This window comes from Pempheris klunzingeri, chromosome 3 (genome assembly GCF_042242105.1).
Source record: "Pempheris klunzingeri isolate RE-2024b chromosome 3, fPemKlu1.hap1, whole genome shotgun sequence".
NCBI lineage: Eukaryota > Metazoa > Chordata > Actinopteri > Acropomatiformes > Pempheridae > Pempheris > Pempheris klunzingeri.
In genome coordinates this window covers 18,479,119-18,499,542 of record NC_092014.1, presented here as the reverse complement: position 1 = coordinate 18,499,542, position 20,424 = coordinate 18,479,119, and the positions used below count along the sequence as shown (strand labels likewise).

General features: G+C 38.3%; 1 protein-coding gene across 2 annotated transcripts; it reads right to left on the bottom strand.

Annotated features, from left to right (window-relative positions):
* Positions 1–7,928: 7,928 nt before the first annotated feature.
* Positions 7,929–16,243, bottom strand: LOC139199133 (voltage-dependent calcium channel gamma-5 subunit). 2 transcript variants are annotated; one of them, XM_070828155.1, is made up of 6 exons: positions 16,048–16,243; positions 14,795–14,836; positions 12,625–12,711; positions 9,130–9,270; positions 8,637–8,782; positions 7,929–8,192 (listed from the first exon to the last, which is right to left on the bottom strand). In XM_070828155.1, the coding sequence occupies exons 1-6, from the start codon at positions 16,241–16,243 to the stop codon at positions 7,929–7,931; spliced, it is 876 nt and encodes a 291-aa protein (XP_070684256.1). The 2 variants fall into 2 exon arrangements, with proteins under 2 accessions (XP_070684256.1, XP_070684258.1); XM_070828157.1 differs by lacking the exon at positions 14,795–14,836.
* Positions 16,244–20,424: the final 4,181 nt, after the last annotated feature.

The window sequence follows — 20,424 nt, the reverse complement described above, 5'->3', positions numbered from 1 at the left end:
TCATCACTAAAGCACATGCCTGCCTGTGATTCAGACATTCGAGCGTATTTTCTCAGCTATGCATGTCTGTCTTTATTCCTCTCTGTCTCTGATGTATTCCACAGTGTACAGAATGCAAGCCCGTTCTCAGGTGCAGCGTTTTTAATACCTCTCAGTTAAAAAAAAAATGGAAGCTGTACTCCAGTCATGGCACAAATGAGCAAGATGTGTTTGTTTGGTGCTTGTTAGGAATGTCCCTCGTGGAATTGATTTCCTGCTTGTTTGTCCTTAATTTTGTTCAAGTTACAGCAGCAAACCCACCTCTGTCTGTCTAATTTCACCCCTGGGTCTTATTCTGTTGTTGTTGTGTTCTTCCTCCACTACTTTTTAAATGCTTCTAAGACATTGTCTAAACTAATATGAGTGCTGACATGTAATAGCTGTACTGCTGTTTGTATTTTTGATTTTATTGCACTACTAGAATGGACTAAACAGCACGAACAGCGGTTTAATGCATGTCACAGTAAATGTTCAGCAATCTATGTTGTTGCTAAAAGAAGATATTTCTTCTCTTACATCTACATCATCGTCTTTGCATTTAGTTTGTCTTACACATTTGTTTCATTTACCAATGGAGTGAAACAAATTGTTCAGTCACTGAGTGAAAAAGAGCTAATCTGTCACTTAAGTGTAGTGTAAAATACACATGCACACACAGTGCCAGTAGATCATGTTTATTCAAATTCATTAATTAATCACTGTTAACAAAGCAAGCACAGAGCAAAGAGGTCCTGGTATTAGATGAATTCCGGCAGGATTAACATTAAAAAGCCACAAATGCCACCATTAATGAGACTCTGCACTGCCAAGAGCCTGTCCTTCAGGCCTCCCGTCGAATGGAGATGAACTTGCGTCATTAACAAGTAGCCTATTCAACAGAAAGCAACAGAAGATTTGCATTTTCCTCAAGCAGGTGGGTAAAAGACAGAAAACAGACAGATGGAGAAAAGAGGATAAAAGACATGGGAACACTGAGTGAAGAAGCAGGCAGGAGAGATAAATAGCATAAAAGGAGTGTGTGTGTGTGTGTGTGTGTGTGTGTGTATGTTTGTATTGTGTTTGTGTGTGGGGGAGATGGACCATTGATACATTATTCATGTCCTTCCTGGTCCTGTGAGGTTGGACTCATGGGAAATATGGTATGTTTAGATCATAATGGCATTATAATGGTCCTTGAAGAGGATTCATGGCATTTATTCTGTTTTATAGTGTGTGTGAATGCATTAATCATATAAATAAAAAAGTAATTTACTTAGCATCACCTCATGTGCAGACCTTCTAGTCAGTAGAGTCAAGTAAAAGGTAAGCCTTAAAGACTGAATATGTCATCAATGTTAGTGGTATTGCAAGGGACAAACGCATTCATGTTGATATTTGTATGGGGACAATGCCACATCACTCAAACACTGCTTTCAGTAAACAGGCAATTTAATGTGGCCTTGACTTTTGGTAAAAACTCACAAACCTTAAACAGCCTTCTCCAGCTTGGTGCCACTTTTTAATTGCACAGAAGATGTGCCAGGCAGCACACACGCAGGAGTAAAATGCCGACTGTGAGGAGTGATCATGGTTTTCTTACAGGCTTCTTCCACAAGAAAGTACTGCTGTGAGCAGGCCCAAGCTGCAAGTCCCGTTTCTACAATCTCAGACTTTGATTAGATGAAAAAATGGACCATATAAGCATTTCAGTTTATTTGTAATTTATTATTTGTAGTCCCTGCCTTGTTTTTTTTGTTTTGTTTTTTTGGCTCAGTCATATTTCAATGCACAAATGCGAGTGCAATACAACCTAGAATAACTTGAATAACATAAGGCATCAAATCAGTCACTCATAAAGTAGTTGTCCAAAGAAATTGCACTATACAGGTACACAAAACCAAACAGCATATTTTTGAAAAACCCACATCACAAGCTATGTTTTGTGTAGATGTGGGAGAACAGTATGAATGTTTATAATGTTTGTGTTATGTGTGTGCACAACTCTAGTTACAATGGCCCGACTCCTGAATGCCTCTCTATTCTTTCCACAGAATGAATGAAGGTAAGATTTTCAGAGTAAATATATGTTGCAAAGTAAAAAAAAATCAAATACCTGGAGTGTAAGACAGAACAAACTCTGGCATGTTGATTTGTTCAGGGAGAATTAGATAGAGATTTTGCCTTGTGGTAGTTTAAGTCTGCATCCAGTGTAAAAGTAGTTTATCAAGTTACAGGCAACCCTTGCTGTAGCTTCATAGCTTCAGAAAAGAGTCAAATGAATATTAGATAAAGAGGACATTCAAATTCGTGTATATGAGTGCACCATTTGGAAATGTTGCCTACAAATATACCAATTTATTGTGGCCTTGTCTTCTTCGGACACACTCACACACTCCAGCGATGTGCTTCAGTGACCGTTTGACCGCCTTCATATCCTCTGTGCACTTGATACAGACACTATACATCAAATGGCCTCTGGCAGAGGGAGGGCGAAGGCCCGAGAGGAACAGAGGGTTGAAAATGATGCAAACTTGCCTGAAGCAGGGCCACAAATTGAGCTTAATGAATGATGGTGATGTGATCAGGAAGGACTGCAGATGGGTTACTGTCCTAAATATTAATAATAAATATTGCTTGTGAACTTACACATCTCTTTTTATTTCAATAAACATTATATAGAGGGATTTCTAAGAGCCCACAATGCCCTCTGGGTCAGATGTGGCCGTCAAGTATTCACCTACTCTTTCAACCATTAAAGGTCAATCACATAAAAGTCCACTGAGACTTGAGAGTACTGAAACACTTAAGATGCATTACGCCGAGGCAAAGACAGGACTTTGGAACCACTGTTGGAATACCCTGCTGGCCTTTTCTGACCCAGTACTATCCTTCCATTTCACATCTCTCAGAAAATTAGACTGTCAGTCTTTAAATAAATAAATACAGTCAATCTGCACAACTGTTACATCATGTTGTTGGGTTAAAACATAGAAATAGTATATGAAAACATTTAAATGTCAACTCGTACAATAAGTAGATGGTACAAGTCTAATCTAAATAGTTTTCTTTCTTTCTGTGTTTATGATGTAAGAACAGGTTACAATCTAATCTAATAATAAAAATTAAATCTAATCTAATAAATCTATATTATATTAACATGATAAATATAATAATAATTATTATTATTATTGTTGTTGCTGACATTATTATATTAAGTGTAAATTATTTGCAGAATAAAGGCTTGTTTTTTTTCAAAACATCTTTTCTAAGTGTTTGTTGTTGTAACACTCAATTTGACCACAAGAGTTCACCACTACGCCATTTAAAAAAAAAATAAGACTGATGGCACTTCACACTGCCTGTTGGCATTTAGCTATGCTGGCTAATTATGCCCTCGGCTTATGATGTATTAATACAATAAACACTTCTCCAAAAAAAAGAATTATACTGGTTTTCATGGCCAAAAAAAAAGGAGCTTGTTCCAGATTGTTCCAGCTAAATCTTTCACCTGTCATTAATCATAAGTCATCACAGGAGAGAAAACTATTTAGCTCGAACCAAAGAAAAATATTCATTTATTTATTACATTTATTATATTTTTTAGAATATTGGTTGTCTCACTTGTCTCTCAGGGCCTCAGTACTATCTACACTTCAGTTTATTAGTTCAGCATCAAGGTCTTTGGATTATGTAATAGAATTATTATTTTTTTTAATACATTAAAAGAATTTTCGTTCAGTCTTAAGCACCACAACCTCCGTTTAGTTTTAAATCCAGTCTCATTACATGTAATTTCTGCAAAGCAAGGCAAGAGTAAAAAGCAAGAGTAGAAGCTGTTCACTCTTTTACCCATTGTTTGTTTAAAGTGTGCTGTATGATGTATGCAAAATATTGTAGTGTCTCAGGTTGGAAAAAGATGCATCATGTGTATTTAGATTTAATTCAAAATTCAATTTAACTTGACCCATTTATTATCATTACTTTTAAAAGATGGGTCTAAAACGTGGTGGAGGAATGGAATGAACTTTATGGTTTAATCACTCATCACATTGCCTCACTTGCTGCGTGAGAAAGTTTGACTCTACTTTCATGGATTCATAGAGCTTTGTACTTTAAAGCATTAAATCAAATCTGTTGGAGACACTCCCACTCTGAAATTGTCAGAAAATGAAATTGGTGACTGATAAATTCAAGATTGTAACTCAACACGGATTGCTGAAAATGTGTGTCTCCACAGAAATGAAACTAGATGGAGCTGTTGTCAAAAGGTAGTGGGCCACCTTTCACTAAGTCGTAAAACAACCAGGTACTTTATTCCTTAACAGCACAGCAGAATAGGAACAGAGTCTATATGAAAGAGCGTGCCACTATTAATTACCGCTGAGGGTTGAAACTTGCAACACATGGTTTAATTGTCAGGGGTAATGAATTTGGAAACGAGCCAGCTCATCAGGTCAGTAGTTGAAACTGCTCGTTCAGTTTGTGGGCGCATCAGCACATGATGGAGATTAGCTGTTTCCACCCTGTTGATAGTCCCATTACATCTCATTCACCAAGATGGATGAGTGCCAGCTCTCAGAGTCAGAGCAGGCTGGGTTCACACTGGCACTCTATAACTCTCTGAGACACAGATCTGACCTTATCACTGTTAATGAAGTTTGAAAACCCATTAAGAGAATTTATTCCGTTTTGAAAGTAGTTTTCTCTCGTGTGTCTAAAGTCTAGGCTCAGATTACAGAGTGAGTTAGTGGGAAAGAAATGTCACATTACATTTCATTCTTTAATATTCTTCATTTTGGAAAATCCACTAGTTGTGTGACCAAACTCCTTAACATGAAGGGTGTGATCATTAGCTGACATTTGGTTGTTTTAATCCACACCTGCACAAGTTCACAGAGTGGACATCTTGCTACACATCAACCATAACTTACTGAATTTCCTTAATGACTTACAAGAGTATTTTTAATGTAACATAGTACATGTGTTACATCACATGACCACAACAGTGTGTTTGTATCTGCTGTCTCTGGTCTGTTTACTGTCCTTTGATTGAGTAACAGCAACCCTACAGCATGTAACTCATTTTAATGCAATATAGTGCTTCACTATTTTTGAGGTCTCTTTTACAATGTTACTGTTACATTATGAATTTTTAGCAATAATATAGTTTTTATAGTAATATAAGCACCAGACAGAAATGGGATCGACACAATAGATATGATAATGAGACAAAAGCAGTTGTAGGAGAAACACGCCGATTGTTTATCAAATCCCATTAAACTTTATTTCATTGAGTATACATATTCCATTGCACATTTAACATCATGAAAATGACTCCGATTGTAAAAATACACAGATATTGACATTTCATGTCTGACAATGACACCATCTGAATACTTTACATTTATGTAAGTATAACATTATGCAAAAGATCACATTCTTAATGTGATGCAGGAGGCAAAGCAGCTGTCACATTTAATGCAGATGAATCTACCCAACAATGAAACAACCATATTTTTACACTTACTGCCTTCTATACAAAAATTACTCTATATACACACGGATGATTTCGTATTTACAGTCTTTAAAATAAACAATATGTAACTGGTCTATGTATGAAAACAGTGCTTGAGTGAACTTAGCCTAGCACGGTTTGTGTTTATTAGTTTTATGTATGTTTCTTTTGTTTACATGTGCAGGTGGAATACGATGATCCAGTGATGAAATGTTGCATGCCATTAATAATATGTGGACTTCACACCATGCAACATTAAATACTGACAATAATTATAATTTTAGTAATATATCAAACTAACATAAAATTATCGCACAAGACAAAATGTTTCTCTGTAATATGTTTACTCACACTTAATGCTGCATGAAATGTATATATTCAATACTTAACCTTAAGCCACTTCACACCTGGATACAGTTTCCTCCTTGGCACACTAAGGACTGCAGTATATTTGAATGTCAAACATCTAAGAATATTCTGTCATTGTGAGGGGGTAAATTAGAAAAATATGTATCTATAATTTGGGTTAATATATTTCTTTAGGAGAGGTATTTTACTATATGCAAATAAAGCTCTCTTAACAGTGTTCCTTCAGCTCGTCTTACATTCACAATGGCTCCATATCAAAATAGCTTCTCATTCCACCTGACTCATTCACATTCTCCATCAAAACTACGACCACGCGGACTCCATCTTGTCCCCTTTGGCTTTCGCCTCTTATTCAAACGTATGGCAAATACTTTATGGCCCCTGCACTGCTTGTTTTCTTTTTAAATGTGGTTAAATACACTTTTTGTCTTTAATTACTTGACTGTATACAGGGATGTTAGGTTCTCTGAGAATATAAAAGGAGAGCAAATAAAGCATGGTTTTCTTTTGTCTGTTTCCTTTACATAATAAGAATATACAATAATATACTCAAAGTTTGTATAATATGTTCAGATTTAGGCCTTTATGTCTGGAGTGGCAGCTTATAATACAAATCTTTTCTTTTGGTGTCAATACTTAAACTGCTGAAAGGGACCACTGAAAAGAAGATTTTCACATGGTGTAATTCAACCACATATAATGTGTAAATACAAAAAAGCGAAGCCTTCTACGTTTCAGTTACAGCTTAAAAACACCTGTTGCTACATAACAATTAATGGCTCCTGTTCAAAGGACCTAAAAGGGGAGTGTCGGTACCTTCGTCTGTTGAAAGTCAGTCTGGTCTGCAAATTGTTTTAAAATCACTCTTACAGAAATACTGGTGGAGGTTGGAGTAAGAGGTGAAGTTCATATAGAAAATCACATATCATCTGTCATAAACCCAACTCTCCACGGCTGGAACCCCAGTCAGTTTGCTTATAACATGGTACATCAATAAACTATTTGAATCTATGTGAGGGGTTGAAATTCACATTCATCATGTGTTTGATAAGCTCCGACAGGAAAAAAATTCAAGCTGAGTTCTGGCGCTTGACATAAACATGTGTGAAACAGTTGTGATGTGTGTAAGAACACCTACAGTATATAATACAACAAAAAGCCATTTTCTGCATAAAGTGCAGCACACTGCAACTGAGGAGTGACGACTGTGGGTGATGCTTGTTTGTGCACACTGACACAGCTGGTGCACATATGCAATTCAGTAGAAGAAAGGAGCAATTTTATTTTAACCTTATTAACCTTTACAAATCAATCTGAGCACAATTTGAGCAACGATCTTATGATCAAATGGAGGAAATGTTCCGTGAACCACCCTCTGAGATTAATTATTCTAAGCACCTTTCCTCTATAACAAGGTCATTTCACTGATTAGTTTCTGATTTCTGGCTGAGAGCACATGCTGTAGTGTTTCTTTTTTTTTTTGTAGTGGACTCTGGGTCCATTGCACATAGTTGCCTATCCATTTCTAATCCTTATTCTGCAGATGTGCAGCATGTAATCCTGTCAAGAAGCTATCAGGATTGTGGCAGTATTACAGGCATATAGTGGACTTGCTCACTGCAGGTTGAAGCTGCTCAAGTTATTCCTTTCAGATGACCTCCCCCCACCTCGGTCTGTTCAGCAGGTTGCTAGTCAGATATCACTAAAAAATAGAGAAAAAGAAGATAAAAGTCCAACCCGGTCAAACTCTCTTCCCTCTTATCTCCTAACAGCTCTCTCTGAAATAAGACAGGTTGGCTGAGCGTAAAGCAAACTGGCTAACCTTCAGTTTAAGTTTTGCTCCCCACAGAACCAAAGGGTGTAAATAAAAACATTGGCAGTAGGGAGGGTAGAGAGAATCAGGTCATAGTCAGGACACTTGAAGACGGGAGTGATTCAAGCTGGATAATATCAAATTACTGGACAATTCTATGCCAAAATCCAGGCAGATCAAAGTGACCCCTGCCAAAACCACGCATCGTCTGCCTCAGCAAGGTGAGGAGGACATTTGTTCATACTCTGGACACTTGAGAAGAGCGGGGTAGTGCGAGGAGTTCATCTGGAGTGAGGCCTCAGAGGAGATGGAGGAGGCACTGCGACCGCGTCCGGCCCAGGCGTCTGGATGGAGGAACTGACCGGAATAATCTGAGCAGTTGCTGAGGCGAGGCCGGTAGAAGCCCTGATGGGGTCGGTACATTTCCTCTGCTGTGTAGCGCTTCATAAACAGGTACACCGACATGACACCTGCCGTCTGGGGGGGAATGGAAGCAGAGGGATGAGAAAAGTTTATTTTTGTACTTCCTTATACTGTACTTCTGTTCCCTGCATAAGTGATCTACCTGAGAACTAGGCATATAGTTTCATTAGCCAATTATTGTCGCTGGAAAGATAATAAAATATTAAATAAATTCATTATTTCATTAAATGGATACGTAAATAATTGCAGATTACTGTAATGGCAGGAAGATATACACTTAATATATTTAATGATATATCATTTTGCACTATAACCATCAGCAAATACCAACCCCCTAAAGTGGACATTTTAATCATGGCTTAGTTTGTTATGAGGGCTATTTCTTTGTGTCTCATGTTGATATCTGCCCATAAGAAAGGCTTAAAGAACGAGTTTTGATTCATACTTGTGAGATCTGACACAAGGCTACATTATCCACACTTTCTATGCTGAAGTTACCTCAGTGAGCAGGAAGGAGATTGCAGCAAAGGCAAATGACCAGCCGTACTTGTAGCTGAAGTAGGCCTCATTAGTTTTGGTTCTGTTCAGCATTTCATCATTAATGTTGGAGATGTACAGCACTAGACCGACTACCAGAGAGAGACCTGAGGCAGGCAGAGAGAGGGAAACAAAGACAGATGGATGGACAGAAAGATAAAACTCAAATGACTGTGGATAGAAAGGGAGATTCAGTTTACAAAAACATATCAATGGTATATGATTGGCATCATTCTTGGCATAAATTATTCCAAACCATGCATCTAGAAAGCTCTTTTTACTACAAGAACACTATGTTTCACTGGCCTCTTTTCTTAAATCTGAGCGACACAATTTAGGCCTTATTTCAGTTATTTCAGCAGCAACTCACCTTCTCAAATGTATGCATCATGTCTGCAAGTGTTTGTTGAATTATTAAACTGCACATGTTGTGAGTAATACCCAAACCAAGTACCTGACAGGATGAAGAAGATTCCAGAAACAAAGGCCAGGATGGTGCGATGGGGTCGGATGTGGCCGATGTTACTGAGTACAAAACCAATGAACATGAAGAAGAGGCTGACCAGAGGGAATGGCGTGGCAGAACGGATCATCTCTGGAGGAAGACAAGAAAACCTGATCAGTTTGTTTGGGAATGACGTGGAAACCTGGACTTTGACTGGATTTCATATTAATATTATATTAATTATTTGATACAACCACACCTCACCACAAACTTTGTTGTTTTTTCTTGAGCACTTCCTTCAGCAACTCTCTGAAACTTCTAATGGAAATTTTCCTCTTTGAGGAGCAACATGAAGTTTCCCACTGAGGCTGGTCTTACTCACTGAGTCAGCATTTCATGGGTTTAGGACACCATTCCTTATTCATATAAATATGGAGCTGGAGCTCCCTACTGTGAGTAAGTGGTACAGTACCTCCCAGGAGCAAAGCCAGTTTGTGATACTTCTTTCCAGAGCCCCATTGTGTTCTCCATTATACAAAATGTTCCCCTTCTAGCTAAGTGGCCCAGATGTCTAAGGCCATAACCTTAATGGATCTGGTTAATGAATTAGCTGTGTTTTGGACTATGTGTTAAACTTGCATATTACAATCTACCATAGATATCTAGTACCACATAAATTGTAGTTGGAGTGAGAATGAATAGTTTTGAATTCGTGCTGTATCTGAAACAAGTGCAAAGTAAAGAAATGCTTCAGTTCTGAATGAAAATGATGACAAAGATCCAGTGACAGGTAATAAATTATTGCATAATTGCTGCTTTAAAGTGTCAGCTCTAATTACAAAGCTGACAGAGAAACTCTGCTGCCATGTATCAATACATCAAAGCCATGTGACCTAATTTGAGTGGACATGTCCTGTATTAACACTTCATTGTGTGTTTTCATTTGAGTTACTATTTCTGCATCCCTCCATCTGAAATTCAAAGCTACAATTAATGCATACAGTATTAGGAGGCATCTTCATTTTACCAGTGTGCCTGGAAATATACTTAGAGGAAGACAATAATAGCTATTGTCTTCTTTTTAACTTTCATCTCAATTTTACAGTACATTTACGGTACATTTTTACTGCTAATATTTTCTTTACTTCTGTGTGTTTTGTTACTTCTTTCTCACATGTGTATTTCTTCACTCACTACAGATCTTTCACATTCAAGTTTTTGTTGCCTCCACATCTTGACATCGACTGTCCTGTCTCCCATTTCTTTATCCAGTTTCTCTCTTTCTTCTCTAATACAGAACTTAAATAAATAATCACCCCTTTGATACAAAATTTTGAATTTTTTTGTGCTCAAGGAATAAACAGATTAGAAAATGGATTGAAATAATTTATTTATTCATTTATCTACTTATTTATTTATTTTGGATATAAAATGTACCTCTAAAATTGACCTGTAAATGTACTTGGATAATTAACCAGTTTACCTTTGTCTTACTACATGTTACTTTTTTGACATCAAAGAGCATCTTTGGACAGCAGCTTGAAGACACTGGGGACATGAGATCTAAAGTGGCTGTCTTGACAGCATCACTCTCTGTAGTCCCGACTGCACACAAGCAGTACTTATGTGTATCCATGCATGTTCATCCCACAGGGGTCTCTACAAAATGAAAATGGCACCCTTAAATTTTTCATACACACTCTTATACAGCTCTTATCTTGAGTGGACTGGCCTTGAGTGGATTGGGCCAGGAATAGCACAAACCACATAGATGACAGCATAGTGGAGAGGTACGGCCTCAAGTAGCATGACACTTGGCATAACAAATTAAAAAGAAGCTTAAGTATGCATTGCAGTAGCTGTCAACTCTAGCCCTACAGTCCCACTGGCCTGGAAGGGGCTGCAGACGGACATGTACTACCTCAGTGACACATGATGCTATCAAACACTCCTTTCACCTGCCAGTGATGAGGTTCACTGAGAGGGCGTAATACAATGGAGGCCCAGGTCATCTCCGTAGCTCCACCCACCATTATACAGGTGCCCAAACAAACAGTAGAAGTCTAATGCAGCAACCTGGCCCACCATCTGTGAACATGGCCAGTTTGCTTCATTTCAATACTGAAAGACTGAAATTGAATTCCCAGGGATGAAGTGTAGGCAAAACTAATGTAAACCCACCTCTCAAATTTTGAAATACCATTCACAGAGCTAAACCTTCTGGAAATAATAGGATTGCTCATTTTGTTCTCAGCAATAATTCTGTAACTTCCCAGTAGTGCAACACAGAAGTTAAAACATACAAACTCTTGGTCGGACACATATGAGGGGTGGAGGTAAAAATGGAGGAGATTCGTGTGTAGCAGCAAAAATGTATTTGGAATGAAAAACAGATTAATTCAAAGCTGATTTGATTCAAACTCCTGTTCAGGTACCGCTGGTCACTCTCTCCCTCTCAGCTGCTCCTGATCAGCTGATCATGCCTCTACTTAAGGGAGGCCAGAGGAGAAAGATCTCTCAGATGAAGCAGCCTTCCTGACTGTTTGTCTTTTTAGTTCCAGTAGTTTTGTGTTTCTTTCTTTTGATGATGGAGGTCTGGTGGTTCAGTTTTTCATGGCTTTGTTTGTTAGTTTAGTTGCTTTATTGTTTAGGTTAGGGGTGGAAGTTCTGGTCTGACGGCCCAATGCATGGTTGGCCCAGACTTCTGATATTCGTTTTATTCTTTTTGGTTGGGCCTCCAGTTGCCCTTAGTTTTGGTACATTTTTGGTAACTTTTGTTAATAAACCCTTTTGGTTTGCATATTGGTTTAATTTCTTCCTTATGTGTTGCTTGTTTTTCTTGTTTAATGATTTCCCTGTTTTACAATCACCATTCTTCATTCACGCAAAACACAAAATTGCCATTTATCATTTATGGAAGGTGGCCTCAAGGGAAGGACTAACACATAATCACATAATCAACTGGGCTGTGTTATTGTCTGTACTATTTATGATTCACAATACCCAACTGACATTTATCATTTACACCAAGCAATTTTTGTTACTTTTGTTTCTGTTATTTATTATTATTATAAATTATATATTATATATGAGATAAATGAGCAGAAATTGACCTCCATTTTTATTGATTTATCTTCAGAGTTCAGAGACAGAGAATACAAAATGTGTTGCTTCAAGGAATAGGAATTGGTCAAACACCAAGTACATAGCTAATTATAAGCACCTAAATGAAGCTTTTTTTCATTTTGTTGTGTTGTTTTAACTCTCCAGTTTAACACAGTGTGCCTGCTTTACTGTGGCCTCAAAGTACAAGTTAGCTTGAATGGAGTATGTAGATAGAGTTGTAAAGTAGTTTTTTACCCACCATTTTTACCACTATTACAGCCCTGCTAGCCCCAATCATGGTGCCCCTAGTTGCCACTTGCCAAACACTGAGAGCCTGAATATTTTCAGACTAAAGCATTACATATATAATGTAATGGCGGGGTGTTAACAGTTACTTACTCAGAACACTAACAGTGGACTCAGAAGTCATCTGGACGTTAGTGGGCATCACATACTCTATGGTGAAACATCGGCCTTTCTCTTCGCCTGGAACAAAAGACAGGGAAAGAAGTCTATTCAATACAATTCCACATACATCTTGAGTGGAAACAGGTTTCAGCACTCTACACAACTGAATAAAACTGTTGTTTAGCCCACTGTGGCAAAGAAAGGTCAAACACAGAAGCATGTGCAGTAAGCTGGCAGAATACATAGATGTCTTGTAGCCTATGCATGATGATGATACCTATCCTGACAACAGCTTGTGACTGTACATTACAAATGTCAAGTAACTATTTATTTTCATGTGCTGGCATGAACGAACATTGTAAAATGGCTGAGATACAATTTCATCTTGTGAAGCTGCTGAATGCTACATTAATACAACCTCACAGCAAGTTGCAAGTGAAAATGCATACTGAAAATGCCTTCTGGTACATATGTAAACTATTTGGGCTGTATTTTTCACTGTTATGGATGGAGCAAGTGTATCTGTTGCCAAATTCTGTAGGTTCTGTTCTTCATGTAGTTAACCTGTTGTTGAAGACTTGAAGAGAGTTTGTGAACATATCAAGGGAATATAGAAATGCAGAAAACATTTACAGGCACAGCCTGAAATACAGACATGCACACACAGGACTGACAGACATAGAACTGTGAGGAAGGATGTTAGAGTGACGGGGCTGCCACATAGAGGCACCCCCCGAGCAAGTAGGGCTTCAGTGCCAATCAAAAGGCAATTGCAAGCCTGTCAATTATCTCTCCCCAACTCTTGCTTTTTATTTTTGCTTTTGGCATAAAGTCAGCATTTCAAACACCCTCACACTTACAGTACAATCAGCCACTATGCAGTGTAAGGCCTCTGTGGTTCCCTGGGTTCCTCTCCCCTCAGGTTATCACATCATCATTCAGAGGCATGGAAGTCTTCCTAATTATCAGTCAGGCTTGTGGAGTTATATAGCATTTTTTTTTTTCCATCTACAGAGTGGCAACTTTTCAGTTTATTTAGGTGTAATTACAACACAGGGGAATAATGACTGTTACAGAAAAGGTTCATTCAGCTTTCATGTAGGAGACACATGCCTCATTTTTCAGTCAGTCTTGAAGGACTCCAATAACACCACTATTCCAGATTTGCAACGAAAATCATTTATAGTGGAATGGAAGAAAATAATAAAAAATATGCAAATGCAATTTTAATAACATTGTCAGGCAGCTACTGCTAAAGCTAGACTTACAGTATAGTGTTATTCCAACTATTGCAGAAGAAATTGTGCTTTTTACATAAATTACAAACAAGACAACTTACATTTCCAAGAATGTCAGGCTAAAAATAAAACCCAGCTGAGTTCAACTTATTTACTCAAAGCCATGGCTTCTCTTACAACGAGTGCTGCCAAAAGTCTTGCACTCTACAATACGTAAGCAGTCCTGTGCCTTATATTGAACATGATTTACAGCAGTCATACGTGCTGACTGTATAGGTAAAGATCCTCTACATGAACATGAACTCATGCTGGAACCAAACGCTAACAGCCATACGCTAAGACCTGATGAACTTGAACCAACGTCATTACCAGTCAAAACACAGCACAATCTCGATCACGTTTTCTAGCGTAACGATATATACTGTGACATTATGCAGTAATTGTTTCTGGGTCCAACTAGACCAGTTAAGTGGGAAATAAGGTCACTCAATTGCCCCTAAAACACATACTGGGCCATTAGTCCACTTATACTGTAGCAATTGCCTGCTACATGGCAGTAAAACATCTGTTACCTAATCACAATTGGATTGGACGCACCCTGCCTGAACCCTGATACAGGACAGAGCAGGTCAGTTGCAGCACAGGGGTTAATGGAACATTTCAACAGTCCTGCTAGCACAGGATAAATTAACTAATAAGTTTTTTTTACTAAACAAAAGCTTTTTCCATTTTGTTAAGGTCTAACCTTTTAAAACAGAAACATAATTGAAAGTAATAAATGTTGACAGCAGACATAGATTTTTTTGTTTGAGCACCTACAGTTGAAATCCAACAAGAGTAACAGAGTAACAGTAACAGCATATTGATACAGTTGATTGTTGCCATTACCAGAGGGAGCAAAGGGTAAGAGCAAAAGTTGATACCTGGTTTACTCTGGGACAACACTTGTCTGGAGAGTTGTTTCTCTAAGAAAAGAATGAAATCTAACAGTTAGTGTTTCTTTCCCAATCAAGACCTCCAAGCATGCCTTGGTGATGTTGGAGCTGGGGAGGAGCAATGCTTTGAAAGGCAAAAGGTGTTTAAGCATGCACTGTGGAATTATGTAAGCTTTTCTAATTTATATAACACTTATTTTTTTCATGTCAAGTGCAACGGTGGAGAAGAGATGCAGGTCAAAAAGAAGGAAAAAGAAAAAGCAGTCCAGGGACTGAGGGTTTTCTGCATCAATCCAAGGTGCCTCTGGTGCCACAGAGTAGAAGTCAGCCACTGGGTAAGTCATGAGGACAGACATCTAGCAAAGCCAGCCTTTCAACTGGAATAAAAATACTTGACACTTTCAAAGATGCAACCTAGAATTAAAGTTGATTGTGGAAATCAAATATGAAGGTGTATTGGTCCTATTACCACACAGAGGTTAAAGCAATAGAGATATTCATGCTCAATATTCAAAAGAGGAAAGAAACATAGGTGACTGTGCATGTGCAATACATGTAATACAGAAAACTAGAGGCCCTGATTCACCAAAACTTTGTGCAGGACAGAGCAAACTCAAACAACATTGAGTGGAAAGTGTTTCTAACTGTGCAAGTCTTCAACATTACGCCTTTTTGCACATACAGTTAATCTAAACTGTACGTACATCTTTCCGTATCTTCCTCATAAAGATAAACTTGGTGCTTCTGTATTACTGTCAATAATTTATGTTGTATACGTACAGTATGATCCTTTTGCAGAATTGCGGGATAATCTGGCAGCAAGGATGTTAGCCAAAAGTTTGTCAGCAGTTCCTTCGCATACATTTCTTTGTGAATAACTGCTATGTGCAAACTACTCGTGCACAGGGATCTTGGTGAACCTGGACCTTCATTTTGCATTTTATCGGTCAACGAGAATCTCTGTTTGGAACTAAATAGTCAGACTGATTGTGGAGATTACTTCATGGATAAGTGAACTGAAATCTTGAAATCTTGGTTTTGCCTTGAGTATCAGGATTTTTTACCACAGATTACAGTCAAATGAGTCACTGTCCACTTGGTCATAAAGCTCTGTCTCTAAGCAGAGCACTGTCTACATAAAATATAAGTCCTGACTGAAATTAGATGCGTCTGGTTTATCTTGTCTTGAGTGAGGGTTGAATATACTTGATCTATACATATCAGGTTTCACACTAACTCACCAGCCAAGAAGCAAACCCTCCAGAGGCCAGAGTGGAGGGACATGCGTACCTCGGTGCTCTGGTTGAGGGGAAGGATGACGCCCTCCTCCAGGTAAAGCCAGTAGTCGGTGCTTACGGCGATCCCCAACAGGCCCAGGGCGCAAACAGCGAAAACGCTGCTCAGCAACGTCAGCGCCTTCCTGCCACATAGGCTCATACCACAGCCTCAACAGCAGGGGGCGCCGCCGGCAGAAAGGAGAGCTGAGAAAAGAAGGAAAGTCAAGCGTCTTTACTGTGTTAGCCGGAGTAAAGGTGAGCAAGTTATCACAACAACTCTCCTGAGACAAGATCGGACTTGGGAAAATGATGGGAAGAGCAGAGGAAACAAATGAGAGAAACAGTTCAGAATGAGAAGAACAAGGACCTTCTAAAAAAAGTAGTTTTTTTCAGTGACACTTCATCTACGTGTCCCCTAAAAGAAAGGCAAAAGGATAGAAACTGTGTACTAATCATCTAACTAATCATCTAATTCCAAAAAATAACAGCATCATGCAACTTAAACTGCTGTCTTGTCAATTAACATCAAGTGATTGCTGGAAGTTCCTGTCATGTTCCCGGGATGTTTCTTTTTTCTTTCCTTTTTTTTGTTGTTGTATAATTAATGCATGGCTGTTAACGGCTTTAGGGAGGTTGATGGTTTGTCTGTATATTTATTGTTTCATCTTAATTCAATGCAATAATGGAGATCTTCCACAGCTGCAACGACTGCACACCAAAGACTCAATATAAATGACAGCAGATGACTCCAGTCAGAGCCAAGCTGGAAATGAATGAAAACTAATAGATGGGAACATGATAATAGCCTTAACAGAGGACTTTTTTCAATATAAATGACAGCAGATGACTCCAGTCAGAGACAAGCTGGAAATGAAAGAAAAGTAATTTAAATGGTAACATGATAATAGCCTTTCCTCTTAGCAGAGAAAGAAATCTGGGAAAGATTCCCTCTCCTTCAAATCTCTCATTAGAATTTGAATAATCACATTGTGCTGGGCCAATGGTTTAGTGGGGCATGTTTGGAAAAACATTATGTAAAGTTTTTCATTTGACTGCCCTCATGTTGCCTCCAGCCGAAAAAAAACTGCAGTATAACTCCTACCACTGATAAAGCTCCAAAAAGAATTATAGGACTGAATTTGTTTTGCTCTCCCTATATGTTCTGCTTTGATCATATAAACTCCTAATATCTGACATAAATTCACTTCCTATACATGCAGTGATGCAGAAGCAGCATTGCAGATGGTGTACCGTATGTGTCAGCATATGAATGTGTGCGCTCACCACACAAAACGATGGATCTGTTCGTATGATAGCTGATGCCCACATTTGCCGGAAGCTGGAGCGCTGGGGAGCTTGGCATGGGATACGCGTTGAAAGGAATTGATTTTACATAATGAGTTCTCAGTGGGCTGCCACATTGAGCACCCACTGGGGAACTGGAATGATTAAGTGAATGTGTGTAAGGATTTTGAACTTTTCAAGAGATTCATGGCATTTATTTCTCTCTGTAGATCAACGTCTTGCATAAAGACTGGATGTAAAGCCTCTGCGTAACAGAGTTGCAAGATCTCCACATATCTGTCAGCTTGCAGTGCAGAACCAGTGTCTAAACAGACACAACAGCCAGATGGAGAAGAGAGGGTTATGAATAAAGCTTTTAAGAAGATGCAGCAACTAATGTTTCAACAAATTGCAAATTTTGAACAGAGTAGCAGGAGACATCGGCGCTAAACATGCTATATAGCTGCATCTCATAGCTCGGACAGCCTCTGGGCATTTCTTACATCTAGCCAATGTCATGTTACCACAGCATACAAATATATACTTGGGAAAACCATTAAAAAAAACAAGACAAATGAATCCACTGATTTTATTTGTATGGTAAAATTGTGTTCAGCGTACAAATCCTGTGCTGGATAACTATACGCTCCAGACCTCATCCCTCTTACGGATGTAGAGCCAGTTGGCCCACTTCTTAGATACAAAGGGTAATAAATCCTAGAAGACTATTGTTGTAAGTCCAGTGCATGCAGTTAATAAGATTTGTATGCTCAACACATCCACACAGTCTGTTCTGTTGTTTCTTTTTAACTATTCCTCTAACAGCGGTTATCTGTTTTGTGCCTGTTGAGAAAAACCCATTTTTCAGAAGCTGAAATCAAAATACATCTCTTTCTTAAAATCACAAATTGGAAACGCATTTACATGCCTTACATGACAAGATTTGAATTACTTTATCTTGGTTGTGCAAGTGTGTACGGTTGTGCACAGGCGCAGTCATGCATGCTCTAAGCTATTATTACTCATCTTATTTAGATAACCTGAGAATAATAGACCCAAGCATATTTGACCTCTTATTTTCTAATGTGAACTGACATTTGTAAGATATGTGAGTATGACAATAGCCGTGATCCAGAAAACGCAACATTTATGCCTACAGTCAAAAAAATAACTTTTTTATGATACCTGATGTGACTTTTAAAATTTCAAACAAATAAGACACTAGTGTATAATACAAATTTCAGTCTTGACAATAGTTAGATATAAATAAGTGCATTTCCTGTCTTTGAACTCGCCTTCAAACTGCAAATTATGGTTTAGAATATACCAGAAACTGTGATCGTGATTAGAAGCAGTTGGGATGCATGCATAAGCAATCCCAGTTCACTAAAGCACAAAGGACCAGCATTAATCAGAGAGGACTATCATTAACCTCAGCTATTCTTGACTAAATATGGGCTTTCTTGAATAGGAATAATTACTACAGCACACTAATCTCATGCTGTTACAACTATTGCTAGCAAAAGGTTTCGACACTATTCACATGGTTAAAGCAAAAAGGGGTCAGAAAAGACTGACACCTGATAAGTAAAAGAGATGCACATCCAACACATGCAAAAAAGAAAGAATGCCACAGACATAATCAAGGCATGAGAGACCACTCCATGGGCAAATTAACTACGGCTAAGAATACTCACTAGTTACAGCACCTGCTAGTGTGCACACAGTAGCACTAAGCTGATGGTTCCATGGCTTAGCACTCACATGTCAGGGGAAGACAGACATTTGACCGACAAAAATTTTTCAGTGTTCCCTACAAAAATACGTAGTTTATAGCCATTAACCAAAGTGTCAGTTATTTCAGTAGTAAATTGTTGTGAATTTATATGCAGCACCTTTCTATCGTGTCATGTGTTCTCCAAAACATTTTCTAAAGCTTATGCAAAGAGTGATTCCCAATACATGTTCTTTGTGTTTTCTAGTTCTGTGGAGAAAAGAACATATAATAATAATAATTAATAATTGCTGCAATCCATTAAGGGGCCCTCATCCAGGGACCTGCTATGTGTGTGCTGGCTCGCTGACACGGATTATTTGGACATTTGAATGTACTGAAGCTATCATCAGTGTAATCACCTGTGCTTCTCTTGCTATTAGAAGTAAAAATGCCTGTTCAAAACCAAAGTTACAAAAGTTGGAATTGACATTTAAGTGCTTCCTGAATTTAAAGATGATATTGCTGATATGAAAAACCTTACCTCTGACTAACCCTAGCCCTTAACTCCAGGACAACTGTCATCTGCAATCAGAAATAAAGAGGCAGCAAATATATGGACAGAAGGTCATGGGTCAAAGGTAAATGATTTTTTTGACAGTGTTTTCCAGAGGTTTGAACTTTGATAAGTTTTTCTCATCTTGCTTTGCTTGGTAATATTACAGTGAGCAGGAAATGATATCAATAGCAATAAAAATTAGGGATAAAATTAGTTCTTACATTCCACAAAGATAGACAGGACATGTAATAAGCTTCAGGACGAGACCCCCGCTACACACACACACACACACACACACACACACACACACACACACACACAGACAGACAGTGTTATCACATTGAATCCTTCATGAATACTTATAGAATAGTAGCTAATTCTACTCACTGTTCTGGTCCCTAAAGGATTATAAATGATGACTGAGAAAAAGGGTTGTATTTTCATTGAAAAATGTTTCTCATTAGATGTTCAAAGCCACTGCAACAAAACAAAAAAGCCCTCTGTGGTCCCTCCCTGTCTGCAGAGGGATACACAAAACACCCTCTCTCCTGCATAAACATCAGCATTTCCTTGAAAAACCCCTTTGAACCTGTGGCTAGACTAGACTCCACTCCTGCCTGAACATGGTGATAAATCATAGCAGAAGCTTTACAATCATTGCTGTCACAATAAGATGTATTTCTCTTGTGCAAAGATTTTTACAGAAGACTTCTAATATCAACATTGTGTTGCAAAAGAGTTTAACTAGAAGTGACAAATAATGCTTATGTTTCCAACCGTTAAC